The 20863-nt window shown below is 29.6% G+C and overlaps 2 protein-coding genes and 1 long non-coding RNA gene across 3 annotated transcripts; 1 reads left to right on the forward strand and 2 right to left on the reverse strand.

Annotated features, from left to right (window-relative positions):
• Positions 1–780: 780 nt before the first annotated feature.
• Positions 781–1953, reverse strand: LOC118063325 (zinc-finger homeodomain protein 6). Its single transcript, XM_035077341.2, has one exon. The coding sequence runs from the start codon at positions 1951–1953 to the stop codon at positions 958–960; it is 996 nt and encodes a 331-aa protein (XP_034933232.1). The 3' UTR covers positions 781–957.
• Positions 1954–2020: 67 nt separating this feature from the next.
• LOC118063326 (uncharacterized) lies at positions 2021–4525 on the forward strand. Its single transcript, XR_004689895.1, has 3 exons — positions 2021–2159; positions 4123–4236; positions 4332–4525. It is a non-coding gene; the product is annotated as an uncharacterized lncRNA (long non-coding RNA).
• A 14012-nt stretch (positions 4526–18537) lies between these two features.
• On the reverse strand, positions 18538–19737 carry LOC118063324 (alkylbase DNA glycosidase-like protein mag2). Its single transcript, XM_035077340.2, has one exon. The coding sequence runs from the start codon at positions 19583–19585 to the stop codon at positions 18752–18754; it is 834 nt and encodes a 277-aa protein (XP_034933231.1). The 5' UTR covers positions 19586–19737; the 3' UTR covers positions 18538–18751.
• Positions 19738–20863: the final 1126 nt, after the last annotated feature.

The raw sequence follows: 20863 nt of genomic DNA on the forward strand, positions 1-20863 counted from the left end.
TTTTGCTGAGCAAGAACTCCTTTGAAGAGGTGTAATTCCTCCTTGATTTACATTGAACCATGACGCCGACTTCAAATGCATAGATTTATTCCAACTTCGTTTGCATTTTCTCTCATTAGGTCATTTCTTTTAGATCACTCCATTAATAAGGGATGTCTTCTTCAATTCATCAATGTATGCGGTGTATACATTGTTTGATGAGTCTCAATCCATGATATTAACTCATTAAAGACAAAATCAATACACAGACACGAATATCAAGGAAAAATAAATGTGGGGTGTGAAAATGGCAAATGAGAATTAATAATAATAATAATTAAAAAAAAAAACCACTAAAGCCTTGGGGAGTAGAATGGCCAGCTAGTCACTTCATTTTCGTGCGCCCTAAAATCATTTTTATCCCGTTTGCTCCGGCTTTCGAATGTACCTTATCAATTTTGTAGGAAGGTTCAAAGAATCTAATTTTGGGGGGCCATATGGAATAGTTGCAAGCACATAGTTACAATTTTAAGCACCCGAAGAAAGAAAAAGAAAAGGGGCAAGAGGAGACATACATGGAAGTATGAGGCATGCATTCCATGTTCATGACCAAGCCCAAATTAAAGATGTTCTATCTTGTTTTTTCCTTTTCCCTTTAGCCAGCGATGGAAAAGAAAAACTTCAAATATGTTGTTGCACTTTAAGAATTGTGATAGGGTTTGCTTACCATTTATGTTTTCCGAAGTATTTGCGGCCAGTACTGATGAGATTGTGTAAGATTAAGAAGAATACAAGTTGATCGATGTTAATAAGCAGGAGTATTACTTGGAACTTGAGAAAAAATAGTAGTGAGTGCTAAGCTATCTTCTCCTCTCTTGTTGGCTATTCACACTTTTATAATTATTGACTAGCTAGATTTACCTTCATCTCCTAATTGATAACAATAGTAGTATTGATTTTCAAGGGTTTTGATTTCTCTTACACTTGCTTCTTCTTCATGGCTTGTTTATTGTTATGCATCCAAACCTTGAAAACTTTTCTCTTTACACCCACTTGGGAGCAAAACTGCTGCACCTCTTGCTCATCTTGCTTTTGGATCCTCCATCCCAACTTCTCGGCAAATTCCGTCATCTTGTCCTTCTGATCTTGGCTGAACTTTGTCCTGAACCTCTTCCTCGACATCGATGGCTGCACTGATGCTTGCCCTTGCAAATTTGATTGATACATATTGAGATCCTCACTTGATGATTCCGCTGCAGCCCCGCCTCCATCGCCGCGGCCGAAGCTCATTATCATCGGCGCAAATGGAGTGGTGTAAGCATTCATTGTGCCATGATGGTATCTGTGATGCTGATAAAGAAAAGGTTGTCGTGGAGCACATGAAGTAACAAGGTGTTGAGGCGGTAGTATATTTCTTTGGCCATTGCTGATGTTGTAGAGGGTACTATTGGCTACACATTGCGGCTCTCCATCAATCTCTCTTCTGTGGAAGTTCCTGTGACACTCACAAGCTGCACATTTGAAGGATTCTAGGGTACCCTCCTCACCGCCGGGCATGAATTCTCCACATCCGTCCAAAACATGTCCTCCCATGCTCGCCGCATGATTCTTCAAACATTCTCTATATCTTGTTGATGCCGAAGATGCTGGTGTTGGTGGTGGTGATCTTGAAATTGATCTACTTGGAGTTTGTGCTGTGTTTATTGCACCTGTAGTTGCAATTGGGGTTGTAGCTTGAACTGGATCTGGTGTTAGGTCAAGATCTCTTGTGGGTTTCTGAGCTTGGTGGTGTTGTTGTTGATAAAGAGATTGGTGCTCAAGGGCATGAGGTAGTACTGTAGCAGCATGATGATGATGATCTCTTCTTGCAGGAGCAGAATTAGGGACTTTCGAGGAGGAATCTCTATTATCTGGTGGATTGTAGTTCAAGGACCTTGGCATCACTATTCCCTTATCTTGGCCTCTTGGTTCCATGAAACTTAATTGCTTTCTAAACTCTTGATTTAAATCTTGATCTCAACCTGCCTTGCCTTAACATATGTATCTTCTTGAAGCACAGATAGTTAGCTTCCAGCTGATCTCTCTCCAAACCATGGATCTTCCTGTGATCCTTTTCAACCGTAATTCAGCTAGCCCATCTAATCCGGCGACACAAACTTGATAAAAGAGCTAATCACCAGGTAACAGTGGAGTAAGATTATCACTCCTCTCTTCTTCTGATTTTGACGTTGATAGGTGCAAAACTCACCAACCCATTTCACTAATTTCAGCTCCTGTTCTTAAAGACGTAAGCAAGTGATTGAGCAGTAGATATACTGATGATTAGATGACTTAGAGAAGAGATTAATACAAGCACAAGAAAACAAAGTAGAGAGATTTTGAAACTCAAACAGTACACACACACACACACACACATATATATATATAAAAGACAAAACCACGAGATCACCGTCTATCTAGTAGAGTACCACGGGCCCCTACAAACCAAGACATACCTTGATCAATTAGACACTGTAAACTCGAAGTAAGCTGTAACTTAGAAGTAAGCTGTAACTGCACCGCCAGAAGTTCACACTATATGTAAGAGAGGGTGATAGATGTAGAGATATAAAAAAGAAGTTAAGATTTTAAATTTTTATGCGAAAAGAGAAACAAAGATGCCTTGGAGAGTTGTGTTTCCTAACACCCTATCCAAACCCATGAAACCCATCGATCCGAGGAACAGGTTAGGTTGGTTTGTGGGTTTTGTACTAAAAAAACAGTTATGAAAATTAGGGACTGAAAACAGAGAGAGAGAGAGAGAGGAGAGACAGTGGGACTCTTGCTAAACAACCGACAGGGTCATGTTAGTTCTCTCTCACAGCCTGCACACTGGTCCATCTCCTAATTATTGCCTCTCCCCACTCTTTTGTTTTCTTAATTTCTTGTTTATCTTCTGTTCTTCCTCTCTCTCTCTCTCTCTCTCTCTGCACCCCCATTATATTCTCTGCAAAACCCTAAACCACCCCAAATGACCATTTGTTTGTGAGAGCAGCAATAAAGAGAGGAGAAAAAAGGTGCTGTCTTGACTTGACATTTGCTTTGCCTTGCCTTGCCTGGAATCTTCCTGCAAGACCAGGAAAAAAGGGGGTTTCGGGTTTTGTGGGTAGCAGATTAAGTAAAACCTGATTAAAAAAGATCTTAAAGAAGGTTTTGACCTAAGATAATCAGCGAGGGAGAAGAACAAAGAGCTATAACTTCTTTCTTTCTTTCTTTCTTTTCGTTGTTGAAGAGAATTAAAGTGTGTGTGTGAGAATGCTGGTCCACAACCTTCTTCTTTAACATGTGTCAGATTCTCTCTCTTGTTGTTTCGCCTGGTATATCTGCCATTTCTGCAACCTCCACTCACTCTTCCTTTTCCTAACCAATGACTTTGCATTTATCTCATATCTTTTTTCACATTTGCACTAAATGCTCGTAGTCGGTGCAATTATTTCTAATAATTTAGATTTTTGTTTTAACAAAAACATGTCTGTAGTTTGGCTTTTTTGAATAATTAAAAATAAAAATAAATAAAACAAATATTTGTAAAGACTTTCAATGATTTAAATTGAAAATAAAATCTTGTTTTAATCAGGAAATATCTTTCTTTGCTCATGTATTTTTTATTAAATATTTTTTATTAGGAGCATTTTTATAAAATAAAAACATATCAAAATAAAAAAGCATGTCTTAATAAAAAAAAACCTCACAACTGCATGAATTTTTTTTAAAAAAATAATAATTAATTTGATAGAATTATAAAATAAATATTTTATTCTTATCAAATATGCATGGAAAATATTTAAAAAATTTTGTAAAATAGATTCTTATACAAATATTCCTAAAGTAAATGTTAATAATTAATACCATCAAAGCTCTAAATTTGTTTAAAAACTATAAAATAATTTTGAAGTATATTTTAATAATTTTATTCTAAAAATATAAGAAAAAGAAAAGCAGAAGGGCCAGAAAAAAAAACTATGGAATGGCGAGCTCCTAGTCGGTGTGCTTTGACTTGATGTTTTATTTTATAGTTTATAAACATTGCCGTCCAAAATGAAAAAAGAGACGTTTTATTTTATAGTTAATTTAAATCTTCTAATATGCTACTGTTATTGCCAGCATCTTCTTCTGCTCCGTCTCTCTCTCTCTCTCTCTCTCTCTCCCCCCACGCTTTGCTGGGTCACCTGAGCCATTACAATACAGATGAAGAGCCTCAGCACTTCAATATTTTAGGTTACTGTATCCTTTGACTCTTTCCTCTTTTCTTCTTGAGGTATTATTCTGTTCTCCCATGGCCGCTAACCTTGTGATTTGCTTGCTATCCACAGCTAAGTTCAGTTCCTCTGCAACTGGAGATGGAAGTTGACTGGAGCCTTGGAGCAATGATTTCCACAGCCTCGAAATGTTACCATTAAGATTTTAGGTCACAGATTTAACTGTCCTGGAAGTCAAGGACGTACCAAATGTCAGGCAGTAGCTGAAACATTTAAAACCACCCAAATTGAATTATTGCACTCAGACATTCTTGATAGTGTTGCAGGTTTTAATCATGAATTTTGAAATATTTATGCACCGACAGAGGGAGGAGGGAAATCAAAATAAAGACAAGCCAACAAAAGAAAAGCACCCTAGTATTGTAAAATCACCCCAGAGGATTGGAGAATTACGGAGGTGTTTGAAATTTTAGTAGTAATTATTTTTTTATTTTTTTTATTAAAAAATATTTTTTATTTTTAAAAACATTAAAATATTCAAAACTATATTACATACTCTAAATTAGTATGTATCAAAGCTAAATACTATTTAAAACCTGGTTCAAACATTATTACATACTCTAAATTAGTATGTATCAAAACTATATTATTTGTTTTGTGCTTTAAAACCTTTCGTAATGCATTAAGATTTAGGTTCACAAACTAATTTAATGAAAACCAGGCATATATTTTTTAGATCAAAAGTACGTATAGCATTTAAATTTTATTTATTTTTTTACTAGAATGTCTAAAATATTCAAGTCTAAAAGTAGGAAGGAGCCAAAGTTTTGTCAGACCTTAAATAAATTCTTAATTTATTTTAATAAAATAATTACATTACAATCAAATTTATCCAGATATTCCATATTAATGAAAAAAAATACTTGATAATAGTTAAAAATTGAATTTTAAATAAAATTTAATATTACAAGGAAAGAAAGATTGTTAGAGTTGTAAGCAAACGAGAAATTAATTTATGCTTAGAACTTTATTAAAAGTTAAAAATTGAATTTTAAATAAAATTTAATGTTTAAAAATAATATAAAAAATAAATCAGAGATTAATTATTTTTATTTACAACTCTAAAAATGAGAGATTTAATATTAAAACTAATATTTTTAAAATATCTATTTAGCTATAAAAGACTTTTGAAAAGATAAGATGAAGATCATAAAGGTGATATTATAGGAATAAAAAAATTATCTCTTTTAAAAAAAATATGTGAATTCAATTTATTTTCTTAATTGAATTCAAATTAAATGCTGTAATTAAATTTAATTGTAGAGAACTGATTCCAAATTTTTTTAAAGAAAAAAACACTTGCAATATTAATCATTCAGCATTATATTATTCTTTAAGCATACTTTAATGTGAAAACTACCAGAAAATTTCTAAACGCCCACAGAATATAATCTGTTTACGTTTAAGCTATAATCAATGACCAATGGTTGGATAGAAGACAGCGTGAGCTTCTTAATCTTTATAAATTAGTGCTTTGTTTATATTATCTGGCCAGCAATTTAATTAATGGTTGGACAGCTTATCTTGTGAGTGTTTGGAGGGACAATTCCTGAGTAATTAATTATTAAATTATAGGAGTTAAAAGATCAGTGATTAATCAAGCTAATTGAAGAACTTGTCTTCTCTTCAATTTATTATTTATGCACTCACATATACTTGGCCGTGTTTCGAAGTTGGCAAAATCCCAGCCAAGTGTTTTAATTTTTTTTATATTTTTTATATTAATATATTAAAATTATCAAAACAATATTAATTGAATATTTTTTCATTCCAAATAATAAGCTGACAAGCCAGGAAAATTGTGCTAATTAAGCTGTCATGTGCACTTCATGGACTTCTCTTTTGTAATGGGTAAATTCTACAATACTGCCTTACAATTACAAGGAATTACACTTGTAAGATCATTTTATTTTACAGGGTCGAAAGGTTTGCTTCTCTCTTTTTTTCTTTAATTTTATGAGTTTTAATTTTAAATTTATAATTCAAGAAATTCATTAATGACTTTTTTATTTATTAACGTGAATTTCGAGTCAGCTTGTGCACACTTCAACTAATCTCCTGTGCTTTGAATAACCTATATGGTTGAGAATGACATTTAATATTAGTTGATGTGGATGTTAATTTAAGATATTTTTTTATAATAACCTCTAAACTTCATTATTAATTATTACTATTATTATTAATATTATTATTTTTTACCAAAACAAAAACTCACTATGATATGCATTCAGGGAATATGGTCATCGAATTATATAATATAGTCGCCAAATGTAAATGATTTTATGAGTGGAATCGGTAACCATATCAGTGGATATACAGCAGAATTCAGTAAGCTTTTGTTACATAATTTGATGGAAAATAAGGGAGAAAAAAACACAGAATTCTGCAAGAAGCTATTATAGCGTATGATTTGACAATGCATGAGATACGCAAATTTTTCGATTTTTGCATCACATCCTTTGCAATTTAATAGGCCACCTAATAGGCCACCTAACTAGGCCAATGTGTTAGAAATATATAGTATATATATATATATATATTTGGGACCAATACATTCCTGAAAGTGCAAAAGCGTCACAAAAGTTTTCTTGTTATTATATTATTGAAAAGTTCAGTGGACCTATTGCATATGAAAGATGTTCTGTCACCATAAAGTCTATTTCCAAGATATTATTAGATTTTACTCTTTTGTGGAACTACGCTATATATGTATATATTTTATGTTTAATTGAAAACTACAAAAATAATAGATTTGATAATAAAATCATATTTAAATTTTATTTTTAAAAAATTATTTACTTGGTTCACTTGGACTTTTATGTTCATTTCTTATAATATTTTTAAGGTAAACCAAGAAGGTTCTTGTTTTCTATTATATATATATATATATATATATATATATATAATAAACTACTAAACCCATTTTCTTAATTTTCCATATAAACTTTATATAAAATAAATAAAAAATTCAAAGATAGAAACCAGAAAACTAACTTCTTTGAAGAAAACACAACCTTAGTGGTTTCTAGCACATATATACTCGCATTTATTCGAATTATTAAAATTAAGTTAAGCATTCTTTTAACAAATACTTATTTTAAAGTCTTTGAAGAAACTATTAAGAGAACAGTTACTAAAGTAAATACAATTCTACGAAAATATAAAGAAGGTAAAAAACCATATTTTTGAATTAAATTTATGATAAAAAAAATATAAATTTTATCAAAAACAAAAGGTCACTATTTTTTTAGCTGGCAACAGGAAAAAAAATTTATTTACAAAGAAAAGATCATAATATCAACAAATCAATTCAATTTAAAAAGCTTAAACAGTTAGGTACAGTTAAGTAAAAATTTCAAAATATGATTTATATTATTTTTTCAACACATTTTCTCAAGTAAAAGCTCTTTGAGATTTAAAACTTGTACATGCTCACATTACCTTGTGTTTAATTCTTATCTAAAAAACATGAATAATGAAATTTAAACTCGTTACTATTTTGTCATCAAAGACTCTAATATCATATCAATAAACTGATTTCAACCCAAAAAGCTTAAAGCTAGATATAATTTATATTATTTTATAAAATATAAATCTTAATTATTATAACCAATATAAAAGAATAACAATGTATTACCAAAAAAAAAATTATATTCTAAAGTGAATAAATTATCTTTTCCCATGAAGATTATCTTGGGCTCCTTGTAGGTATCAAACCAGGTCCTACACTTTAAATTTGCGAAACAGTACTTATATTCTACAGTCTGGCCATCAATATTAGTGAATAAAAAAAGTCAAATTTAAAACCATATAAAAAACACATTTCTTAGTCTTCGTCTACTTTGCCAGCTACACTATCTACTATAGTTTAAAAGTGAATAAATCTATCAATTGGTTTGACAACTAGTACCAGAAGAAATTCCATTTCAATTTTCAAAGGATTTTATTTCTCTAACCATCTGGAATCTGTACACTGTACTCTCTCCATGTTGAATGATTACAAGACTCTGTTCTTTCTTAGTAATCAATTAGTTTTTATAAAAACTATCTCGATGTATTTGATTTTGAAAGAATAACTAGTGATTATCGACACATAAAGAGATATGAGAGGTTGGCAAATCAAAATTCATGCACATTTTATACGCCAGCCATAATTAGAGATTTGAAAAGAACCAAACATATAACGAATTCCATTAAACTTGAATCCCTCCAACTTAACACTGAAGACGTCCTACTATATATATATATATATATATATACAGAGAGAGAGGGGGGGGGGAGGGGGAGACACACGCGCCCCCGGCTATGGCTATCCTGGAAATTGCAGGACAGAGGAGAGAGAGAGGGGATGGACTTTTCCTCACAAGAGTCAAGACAGGCAAATCTAACTGGGGATTTATGGGCTCCTTCAAGTCACATCACAAACTGCACGCTTGTGGAATGCATATGTCCTTTGCAGCACTGCTGGAATCCAACAAAAAGCTTATGCAATGCCAGTGGAAATGGAATGCCCCTCCAAAATTTCGTGGAATTCCATGTCCGTTTTGGATTATACATGTAATAGTGGATTGTCTGCTCGGGATCAATAATAAAAATTTTGTGATGGTTTGTTATCTATAATTATTTGTATTTTATTTATAAATAATCTTTTAATACATGTTATTTGAGTTTAGTAAGTATATCTAACCTAAGTTTACTTGAATAACAATAATACAATAAATACTAATAATAATAGAAATTGAATTTTTAAAAGGAATAACAAATTTATAAACATAAAATATGAATTATTTCAATAAAAAGTTATGATTTGAATTTAGGTGTGCGGGTCTGGCCCTAACACTTAGAGTTTGACAAATATGATTGATCCAAGTGTCAAGTGTCTGGCAACAATGTGATTTTCAGTGTAAGATCTCAAAAATTCTAAATAAATCATTATGTCCCCCAACTATTTTTTCAATATCAAATATATTTATAGAAAAGATAATATCACTCCAATTACATGCCTAACAAGTGTTTTTGACAAAGACAACCATATTATTATACTGATTCAATCAATATAAACTTGAGTCTTGGTTAATAAAAGAGCAAATAGTAAAATATTGATCTCTTAGTGTGTGTATTTATAATATACTTTCAAAAAAATATTTTAACATTTTCATAAATAAATTTTAAATTTCTTGAGAAGTTCTCGTGAATGTTTCAAATTACTAACATGTTAAAATCATTTATGGAGTCTCACTTTTTTTTAATCAATTCCATAAGGAGAATAACAATGATTTTTACCGGAAAACTATTTATATATGGATCCCTTACGGCATGTGACGTAGCCAAAGGGAGCTGCAGGGGGTAATTGTCTTTCTTCAAAAAACAAATATTTCCTTGCTAATATATAGTAATAACTAATAACCACCCTCCCTAGAGAGGAAAAAAACCCAAATATATATATATATATATATACACACATTCTAATTATTTGCATAATCAAGAAATTAAGAGGATTTTCATGTTGATTATAGAATTGATCATTCTAATTATTTATACTTCTTGTTTTTTATATGCTAATCGACTTTTTTAATGATAAATAAATATAACTTTTTTTTTAAGTTATTTTCTAGAAAACAAATATACCCTAATTAAATCATACTATGAAAAAGTTATAAGAAAACAACCTCCAGCTCTTGGCTTTTAACATAGCTTTTGAAGTTTTGCCTAGTATATAGGATTGAGATGTATATGAATATTAAAAAATATTTTAAAAAAGTATCTTAATAAGATTAAAAAAAAAAAAAACTAGATGAGATGAAACAATAGAATCGGCAGTCTAATCAAGGCCTTGATTTTGCGGAGATATAATATGCTCATGGTTAATAATGTGCATGGCAAATGACTAGGCTCCCCCCTTCCTTTTAATTTTGACAAGCCTGTTTACCTGTCGAACCTTATAGGAGAGTCACAAGTCAAAGCCTGGAAGGGTGTGTGTGTCTATATATATATATATATATATATATATATATATATATATATATATATATATTTGCAACTGTTTTTGTAATGGAAGTGCTCGTCTTTTTTCACGTTTTCTTGAAGGGAAGTTTCATGAACGAGCTCCAATGAGTGACTCAACGACAGAGAATCAATGGCTAGTAGCCGGTCAGCTAACCACTCAAGTGGAAAATATTATTAGGAGCACTATCAGGGAGGGAATTATTTTTCAAAACTAACACTGTATCAGGAAAGTTTACAGGAATTGACACAGTTTTTTATAAGTCTTGAGAAAATGACATAATTTGTCAATTAAACAGCTATTAGGAATTGCTGTTTATGAAAAATTGGTATTCAGAAGAATAACAGTTTAAATAAAAATCATGATTTAAAATCATAGTTTTAATGCAACTGTTATTTTAGTTTTTTAACAACTGCAATTCAGAATAATAATTTCATAACAAAACTGCGATTCTAAATTGTGTTTATGAGACATTTATAAACACTTTTTTTTTTTTATGACCTAAAGAACAAAAACCTTAGAAACCAAGAAAACCCAAGAAAAAACAACCTTTAATCTCTTAAAACACAGTCAAATACTCCACCAAAACACCAAAATTATCTTCTTATATTTATACCGTTGTTTTCTTGCAAACTCTCGACCCAAACTTTTGTGTCCAACCTCTCCACCACCACAATTGGTGGAACTACCACCTATATATCACAAAATCAAGGTAAAACATTAGCATCGTCTATTAGTTTGATGTGTTTAATTATTAAAATGATAAACTTTGTGTTTTCATTTAATTAAGTATTTGTGTTGTGTTTGATAATTAGATAATTTTAGTTTTTGAATGTTACAATTATGTGTTTTTAATATGATTGACGGGATTTATGGAATCAATTATGCTTGAATTAGAGAAATTGGTGTTTAAATTGATTATTGAGTTAGTTGTCTTGTTTAATTATATTGTTTGTATTGATATAAATTTAATTTTAATTGATGCAATTAGACAAGAGTTTGCGTTGAATTTTTTAAAAAAATTATCTTAATTGTAGATTTTGTTCAGTAGAGATCATTTTCTTTTTATTTAATATTCAATTTTCATAATATATTTTTTTAATTGTAAAAATTGTTCAATTGATTAGGTGTGAAAATTATTGTAATTGAACTTTTAATATTAATTACTGTTTTATTGCTATTATTATGGTCTACGTAATAGCAATTTGTGTTTATATTGAATTATGAATAATTTGTTTTTAATAAAATAAATATTTTTATTTTACAAAATATGTCTCATGTCTCGTTACATCATAAGGAAGTCACATATCTATCATACACCATTGACCATTTTTCAGTGAGGGGATCTAAGGCCTTTACGCCATTATAAAGAACGTTATAGATCTTCAAAGGCTACATACCACCTATTTTTCAATGAAATCTTTCTTCAATTGAGGGCTTTCATGCCTCATTCTATTCTAGGAAGGTCATATACCTCTCACATTTAGTGTGACCACTCTTCAAGGGGTGAACTTGATTTTTCTAATATAATAAAACCACCCTCTATGGATTTGTCCCCTCTACTCTTTATAAATCTTTTCAAGTATGAGTATCATCAAGGTCACCCTTCTTGAGTTCCGTTAAGCCCTTTAGAAACTTATCTAAGTATGGGTAACTCTAGGGGTCATCCTACTTGGATTCCCCTTAGGTCTTTAAAATATTTTCAAAGTATAGGTTTATACTTCATTAGTTTCCACCAGCCATTTAGAATTATTTCAAACAATTGGGTTTTTCTCCATAAATTTCCTATGATTACTTCAAAAAATATTGTAAGTATGAAGTTTTTTATATCTTACCTCCTCCTTCTAAGAATTTTTCTAAGTATGGGTTTCTCTATAATTTCCCTCCAACATACTTAAATTTTTTTTTTTCAAATATAGTGCACACCTCTACACACGAGCTCTTCAATTTATTACTTGGGGTTTTTATCCTTCTTTTTATATGAATAAAATTTGATGAACTTGTCATAATAACCATGTATTTTAACAAGTCCTTATAAATTAATATTATAGAGACTTGGGGCTATTGATGCATCTAAATAAAATAAAAAAAAAAACTTAAATAAACCTAAAAATTCCTTCAAAATTGGCTCGAAACACACTCTCTAGGCTTGGGCTTAGTAGCTCTAGCCTAATATACAGCAAGGGGATGCAAAAAAAAAAAAAATAGGCTCGTACATGATAGCGCATTTATGTCGACAATAAAATTTTTATTTTAGAAAAAAAAAAAGTACATCAGAAATTACCTTCTTTTTTCAATAGTTTGACATGACTTGTATAATAAGAAAGCATTGCAAATATTTAAAGGTGAGATCCTTTTGCCGACGATGCATGATGCTTAAATTAGCTTTAAAGAAAGTTGGTGTCAATCAAGGATATTGGTCAAGAATTTCAGAATGGAATAAATTCTCTAATTAAGGTTTTGTTAACTGAGAAACGTTCTTATAAAATATAGATTTAAGCTTTGTTTATTTTTTGTATTTTAAAAAGAAATTAAATTTTTTTTTATTTTTTTCTTTACTTCAAATTAATATTTTTTTGTATTTTTAGATCATTTTAATACACTATTTTAAAAAATATTTTTTTAAAAAGTAAAAAAATATTATTTTGATATATTTTCAAATAAAAAAACACTTTGAAAAGCAACCACAGCCACATTTTTTAAACATGTCTATAAATTTGAGTTGTATTTTTTTTTATAATAAAATAAAATATTATGTCCAAATTATAAAATGAGTGACATTTCAAAGAATAACATGTAATAGACGACCTCCAGATTTTTTTCAAGATATGCTTTATTCCAATTTTCTCACTTTGAATTTTAAGAATTAATATTAAAAAAATTAATGAAGTTATTTTAATATATCACGTCAACATGTAAATTATGTCCTTAAAATAATAATAATAAAAAAAAAAAACTAGTTTCTGTTGATGCATAAACTAATTCAATAATATCATTTATCATTAAATAAAAATTTTAATATAATAAACGGATTAGAGAATTATTTGGAACTAATAAATGACCCAATCTAACTAAAAAAAATAATAATCATTATAGTAATGTAACTTGTTGGCAGTTGGCCGAGCCAATTAATATTCTGCGGGTACGAATTTGAAGTGTACGAATTCAAAGCGTCATCAATGTTCTTGTGAGCATATAATATTTTTCAAAACTAGTAGGTGTAAACTCATAAAATATCAGTTTTACCCTATATCGGACTAAGATAACTTTAACATGATGTTGTCGAAATATTTTTTTTAAAAAAATTTATGTTTGAATATAAAAAAAAAATGATCAGGTCATGAAAACATTTTAATAATTTCATTAAACTCAACACAATAAATTAATCTTGAAATATATTGACCCGACTTCTTAATTATAACAAGTTTCAAATTAAATCATATAAGAATGTTTTGATATAAAATCTGGTTAATTTAAAAAATTCAAATTAACTTAGATAATTGATAAAAATATATTTTAACTTTTTTAAAAAATTATAAAGATGGATACTTTTTTAATATTAAGATAACAATATATTAGATTGTCTTGGTCAATTAAGATTAACATATTAAATATATTACCTAAAAAATAGATAGAACCACAATAAACTAACTTAGTTGGGTCATTTGTCTCTTTATTTTCCTTACCCTTCTTCACTCCCTATTAGTTCTTTATTAGGCTAAGGTGGGATGCAATTGGAGATAAATTAAAAGAAGAAGGCTTAGCTTTAAGTGGGATGAAATTTAAGAAAAAAAATAAAGAGTTATAAGAAAATTAAGAACACAAGTGAAAGAAAAAAAAAAAGGTATGATACTTGTAACATACATCAATATGTGAGAAAGGTCATCATATTAACGAAGCATGTGTGGTTTCTTCCAAGTTTCGATGATGGTTTTTTTTAGTATCATTAAAATCATCTTAGTGAAGGCTTCCTTCCTTATAAGATTGTGCATGGTGAAGATGGTTCTAATCTATTTGGAAGTGTGTTTATGGATTGACTTTGCAAAGTATTTTTTATATTGAAATATATTAAAATAATATTTATTTATTTTTTAAAAATTAGTTTTTGAGATTTACGCATCAAAACAATTTAAAACATATAAAAAAATTAATTTTTTTGAAAACGTTCTCGGTTGCATTTTTTCTCAAGTTTTAATTGTTATCCCTTTATTTTAAATCTTTTAAAAACAAAATTTGAATAATTTTTCATAAAATCAGGCAACAACTTAATAACACAACTTTTTAGAATCAATAAGAACCCGCACATCAAGTCTATCAAGCATAAATTATCAAATTAAATCTCAAATAATTATTACATTGTTTGAATCCACAAGACAATTACTGAATGAGAAGCAGCATCAATTAAAATCAGGAAAGGATGAGCTCTTTTAGTTTTTTTTTTTTTTTTTCTCTCAATAACTGTTTTGATTGTACGAGCCCAGTAGTGTCCGATGAGCGTCCCTCCTCAAGCGAAGATGCTGAGAAGAGTAGGCCCCGAGTTCCTCATCCATTTTGACCATCTTCGGACGGAGCATGGCGGAAGGACGTGTCAATTCGGGTAGCTAAACAATCAAATCAAGACGCGAATTAATTAAAACACATTACAAATGACGTCTCTTCTGTGTTCTTATCACATTACAAATTCTGAATGCCGACTTGAAGTTTATCATCTTTCCGTCCAAATGTCAAGAGCCATATGATGTCCACGATCGAAAACAAATTCATATGAATAAATAGTCTGCTGTTTGAATATGATTACGTCATGTATATCATCAACTGCATGGTGACTTTTTGATTATATATATATATATATATAAAAGTGAATATTTGAGAGTATAATACGCGTTTTAAAATATTTTTAGGTCAAAAATTTATTAAAGTAATTTTTTTATTTTTTAAAATTTATTTTTAATATTAATAATCTAAAAACACAAAAAAAAACCTTTAAGTGTTTGTTTATTAATATAATAGTGATTGCGTTTTTTGATCATATATTAGTAAGTGTTTTTTTTTAAAATACTTTTTTTAAAAAAAAAATATTACCAATCTAAAAACATTTTAAAAAAAATTTAATTTCAAGCAAAAAATAAAATTTTAAATTTTGAACAAATAATATTTTGATCATAATATCAAACATGCTCTAAATATACCTTGAACTATTTATTATCTATTTTATTTTATTTTTTTTATTTCTTTTCTCCTGATATTAATATCTCAATCATAAAGTTCTCGGATTGAAACCTCCTCTATTCGTGCGATCCAACTCTTACTAGATTTTGGTGTTTTGCAACTTAAAAAAATTAATTTTAAAACTAAGGATAAATGGCGTGGTATATATGTCCTTATACAATAAGATAAATTTTCGATTTATCCTTATACTTTTAATTGAGTTAATTTTATCTTTGTAAAATAATTGAGTTTTCAAATATCTATCATTCTATTAAATATCCTCTTTCCTCCGAATTAATTTTATCTTTGTAAAATAATTGAGTTTTCAAATATCTATCATTCTATTAATATAAATATCAATAGCTCAAGGATTCTGTATACGTTGTTTTGGCCAACATGAAGATTAAACTTTTCCTTTGATTGGGTGAATTTAAACACAAGAACCTCTTTTTATACGAGCCAAATTAAGCCTGGATTCTTTTCTTTTTCTCAATATGTGCTCCTATGAGTTAATGAAGGAAGAAAATGAAACTAATGAGCGTGAACATATTGTTCTCCCATGGCGCCGATGACAGTGGCGGAGGGAGGGGGGCTGGCAGGGGTCCCGGTCCCTGCAAGAAAATGCCCCTCCCTTTATAAATTTAATAAATATAACTGAATTTTTTTCTTGGCCCCCTTAAATTATGATATGGCCCCTCTAAATATTTTTCCTTGCTCCGCCCCTATATATATATATATATATATTTTGCTTGATGGATGTAACAGCATGCATGCAGTTTTTCAATCACAGAAGAATGCAGGCTTCCAGTTTGATGTGTGTATTCTAAATGCTGAATGACGCATTTTATGGTAGCTGATATCTCCAGCACCTCATCTTCTATTTGTTCTTACATTCTCCACATCAATATCTTCTCAGGACCATTTTATGTTGGGCATGCTAGGCAATATTAAATGGTCAACTGATTCATGACTCGAGTTTTATTCTAAATTAACTTTCTAATCAGATTATAAAACTATAATAATAGTTGTTTTTATTTTTATATTGACTTGAATTAATTTGGGTTAATATTTATTTTGAAAAATAGACAAGTTTATTCTAACCCTTTAGCAAGACGCAAATTTCTCTATTGTATGTCGATTTATACTTTAGTTTGCTATCAATAATTATAGTAAGATGCTGAAAATTCTCTAATATTTTTGACAAATGGATAGCTGATATGTCATGCTGGTGCAATATTGTGAAGCTATAAGACGGGATTTAACATGTGGATTGCTGAAGTGATTTCTATGAAATCGATTTTTCCTTTATTATTAAACTAAGTAGTCGTGAAAATTAATTATACAAATATGAGATATTGTGCAGCTATTATTGCTGTAAAAATCATGTTTACGAGTCTTAAAAGCAAAAGAAGAGGAAGCAAAATTAATTGCATGAAATTGAATAAGATATTTTGTTAAAAAATTATTTTATCTAAAAATTTAAATTTTTAGATGAGATCTCATAATATAATTTATATAATTTTTTAACATACTTTTTCGAGTAAAAACCTTTTAGATTTAAAACTTGCACGAATTTATAATAATTTATGTTTAATTTTTATTAAAAAAAATAAGAATTGTGAGATTCAAACTCGTGACTATTTAGTTAAAAAGAATTTGATACTATGTTAAAAAATCATCTCAATCCAAAAACTTAAGTTTTTATATAAGATTTCAATATATAATTTATATAATTCTTTAATAAATTTTTATGTAAAAGATATATAATTATATAAAAATAGGATATCACGATGCTTTTAATTTTAATTAAAAAAATAAAATTGTTTGCGAAGCTCGCAAGCAAAGAAACAGAAAGCAGGGTATGAGTTTTGAAAAATTAAGATCTTAGAAAAAAAAAAAACATAAGGTCAAAGAAATTTCGGGTTTTAAATTTAAACTTAGACGTAAAGGAATGAGAAAATAAAATAAAAATTCTTATGGAAGCCCAATCCCACATGAATCTAATTATTAAAAAAAATTATTTTTATATATTTTTAATTACGATGCACTTTTAAAAAGAATATCATACAAAAAATTATTAAATACATACTTCATAGTTCTAAAAAAGGATTTCTTTATTTTGAAGCAAAAACTAAATTAATTTTTTTTAAAAGCACAGTTAACCATATTTCCAAACGTTTAACATGGGCCTTTTATTTGGGCCAAAAAAAAGTTTTGATGTCTACGAAACAACATGGGCTTCAAGTCAGCTTAGAGAGGACCTCCACCCAAGTTTTTAAACAAAAACGTATGTTGATCTTAGCATAGTTTAAGGTGGTTTCAACTCTCAAACAGACTGATCTGGTCTTATAAACAGAGACTGTTCAAGGGTTTTCACTTCAGGAGTGGCCGCCAGTTACACTTGATCCTAACAAAAACAAAAATCTTAAGCAATGAACAAAAATCTCAACCCAAGAACATCTTTATGCCCAGCACAAACTCACAGGATTCCAACAACATACCCACACAGAATTGCGTTTAACTTCAACCCACCTATGAGCTATAGCAGTACCAGCTATTGTCCTAAAGGACATGCAGCCAATTTTATTCAATTAACGACTCATAAATTGATGTGATATTTCTGAAATTGTACTTTTCCTCGTCCAATTTACACAGACTTCGAAGAAAAACTCAAATATGAAGTCTGAAGAAAAGAGGAGATCACAATGGGGGGTAAATAAGCAAGCCAACCCTCTGGTCCAAAACCAATCGTGTGACTTCAAGCATGCTAAAGTATGATTTTACATGGCCACAGGACAAACGCCACCATATACTAATAACCTGCATGTATACAAGCTCAACAATGCTTCTGTATACATTTAAATGCACAGTTTCAAGATTCAGGTCTTGCTTCATCTGGTTCAACAATCCCTGGCAAGAAAATGCAGTCTCCAGAATGTAATGCACAAACAGAATTTTATCCATTCTGCATCAATATTCATCATACGAGGTGTAAATTAACCTATAATGAAAATGCTAAACATAATTTAGGTAGATGAGAGCCACCAATGTCAGAACAGAAATTCACAATTTTTCATTTATTAAGCAGAGATAACCCACTGGTCGCATACACATTTACATTGTCCAAATTGAAGCTTTGATACATCAAACTTTAGAGCATCCAACACAAACTGAAAAACAAGGCCTAATTTAATTAAAGCATACAACATCAATACCTCCTCGTCGAAACCCCCATACTAAGACCCCGAAATACCAACTCATCTTAAGCTTTTTTAGCTGCTTTATTCGCCAAAGCCTTAGCTTCCATTAACCTCCACATATACCACGACCCAACTGACCTGTAAGGCTTCCATTTCTCACAAATCTGCTCCATCTCCAATGCCTGTGGCAAATCCTTCAACCCATACAAACTTTGCACCCCTTTTCTCACACCAAGATCACCAACAGGCAAAACATCCGGTCTGTGCAACGAAAATAGCATAAACATATGCACAGACCAAACCCCAATTCCCTTAACTTCAGTCAACCTATTCAATAACATATCATCATTCATTTCAAGAATTGAGGTGTCAGATAAAGACCCATTTCGATATTTCTCTGCTAAGTCATGTAAATAACTCGCTTTTCGACCAGAAACCCCGATTTCTCTGAGTTTGGGGGCAGATAATGAGAGTACAGTATCTGGGTTTACTTGAGATTCTCCGTCACAGAGAGTGAGAAAACGTGTGTAGATTGATTTGGCTGCGTTTGTAGCTAGTTGTTGAAAAAGGATGGATTTTGTTAAAGAAAGAAACGGTGAGGTACAAGGATTCAGTGCTGGTGGTTCATGGCTGTTTAATAGAGGTGCAAGAAGAGAATCTGATTTGCTTAAATGATCAAGTGCCAGCTCTATTTCGCCTCTGTGAGATAAGGGTCTGAGAGGGGGGGTGGAAGTGGAGGTTATAGCGGTGGTAGTGGTGGTTGTTTTGGTGGTTGAAAGTTTTCTGATTTTTCTAGATTGAAATAAGATTTTGGAGGAGGAGGTGGTGGTGGATAGTGGAGGCGAAGAGGGTTCGTGGAGAAGTAGAGAGTGGGATCGGGTAACGGGTTTGCCCATTTGAGAGTTGATGGGGTTGTTTTGGGGAGGTGGTGGCGGTGGCGGTGGCGTGTGTGTGTGTTAAAGCGGAGAGGGAGATGTTCGTGTCCAAAGGTTTTTGGAGGTGGGAACGTTGACCACTGCTCGCTTATTGATTCTCGGAGGCAAGTCAAAAGGAGTTTGGGATTGCACTAATAATTATTTTTTATAATATTTTTTTATAAATATATTAAAAAAAAAATTAATTATTTTTAATATTAATATATTAAAATAACTTTAAAAAAATTAAAAAAAATAAATTTTAAATTAAAAAAAATAAATTTTAAATAAAAAATAAATTAAATTTTGATCTATCGCAATCGATGGCTTAGTCTGCTTTGCCATTGGAATTGGATTAAGAAAATTGTTGTTTATCAATTGATATTGATATTAGTTGAATTTTTTTATTTTAAAATTAATAATTATATCTGAAGTAAACAAGATATTTAGTTGAATCGTTCAAAGAAATTAAAACGTAAATTGAATAATGCTTAATATATATATATATACACACACATATCCAAATATCCAATAAGTTCTTCTAAGGATTTGTTTGGCAATGTAGTTGATTATGCATTTATTAAATTTTTAATTTTTTTATTTAAATATATTGATGTTAAATATAATTTATTTTTTTAAAAAAATATCATTTTAATATATTTATAAGTAAAAATTATTTTAAAAAGTTAATATTCTTTAGATTTTACATCAAATCTTAAATATATCATGCATGTACTATTAATAAATTTACATAAAAGTGTATACATAAAACTGGAATTAGTTCTTGTGTTTTTTGTTGTTAGAATTCTTTTTTTATTTTCATGTTTTTAAAAATTAAATGTAAAAATTTATTAGTTTTCAAAATTGAGTTTTACACTATTAACATGTTAATATGATTTGGGAGATAGATTGATAAATAAAATAATATATATGAATCATGTTTTAGTTGAATCCAAGATTTATATGATGGATCTTATAATTAGGTTGAGATCAAATTTAAAAAGTTCAAAACACAAGTGGAGTTTATAATTAATTTTTTTTTTATATTTTTAATTATATTAATATATTAATGTTAAAAATATTTTTTATAAAAAAATATTATTTTAAAATAAAAAATATTTTAAAAAATAATCAGTACTAAATATATTTTCAAGAACAAACCTCATATAAAAGTTGTTCAACCAAATAAGTTTTTAAATTATATAATATATATATATATATATATATATATATATATATATAAAGCAAAAAAAAAACACG

Source organism: Populus alba, chromosome 7 (assembly GCF_005239225.2).
Source record: "Populus alba chromosome 7, ASM523922v2, whole genome shotgun sequence".
Classification (NCBI taxonomy): domain Eukaryota; kingdom Viridiplantae; phylum Streptophyta; class Magnoliopsida; order Malpighiales; family Salicaceae; genus Populus; species Populus alba.

What these genes read in the sequence shown, in the direction of transcription:
- LOC118063324 (XM_035077340.2), bottom strand. Translation starts at nt 19,585, where the DNA reads ATGGGCAAACCCGTTACCCGATCCCACTCTCTACTTCTCCACGAACCC.
- LOC118063325 (XM_035077341.2), bottom strand. Translation starts at nt 1,953, where the DNA reads ATGGAACCAAGAGGCCAAGATAAGGGAATAGTGATGCCAAGGTCCTTG.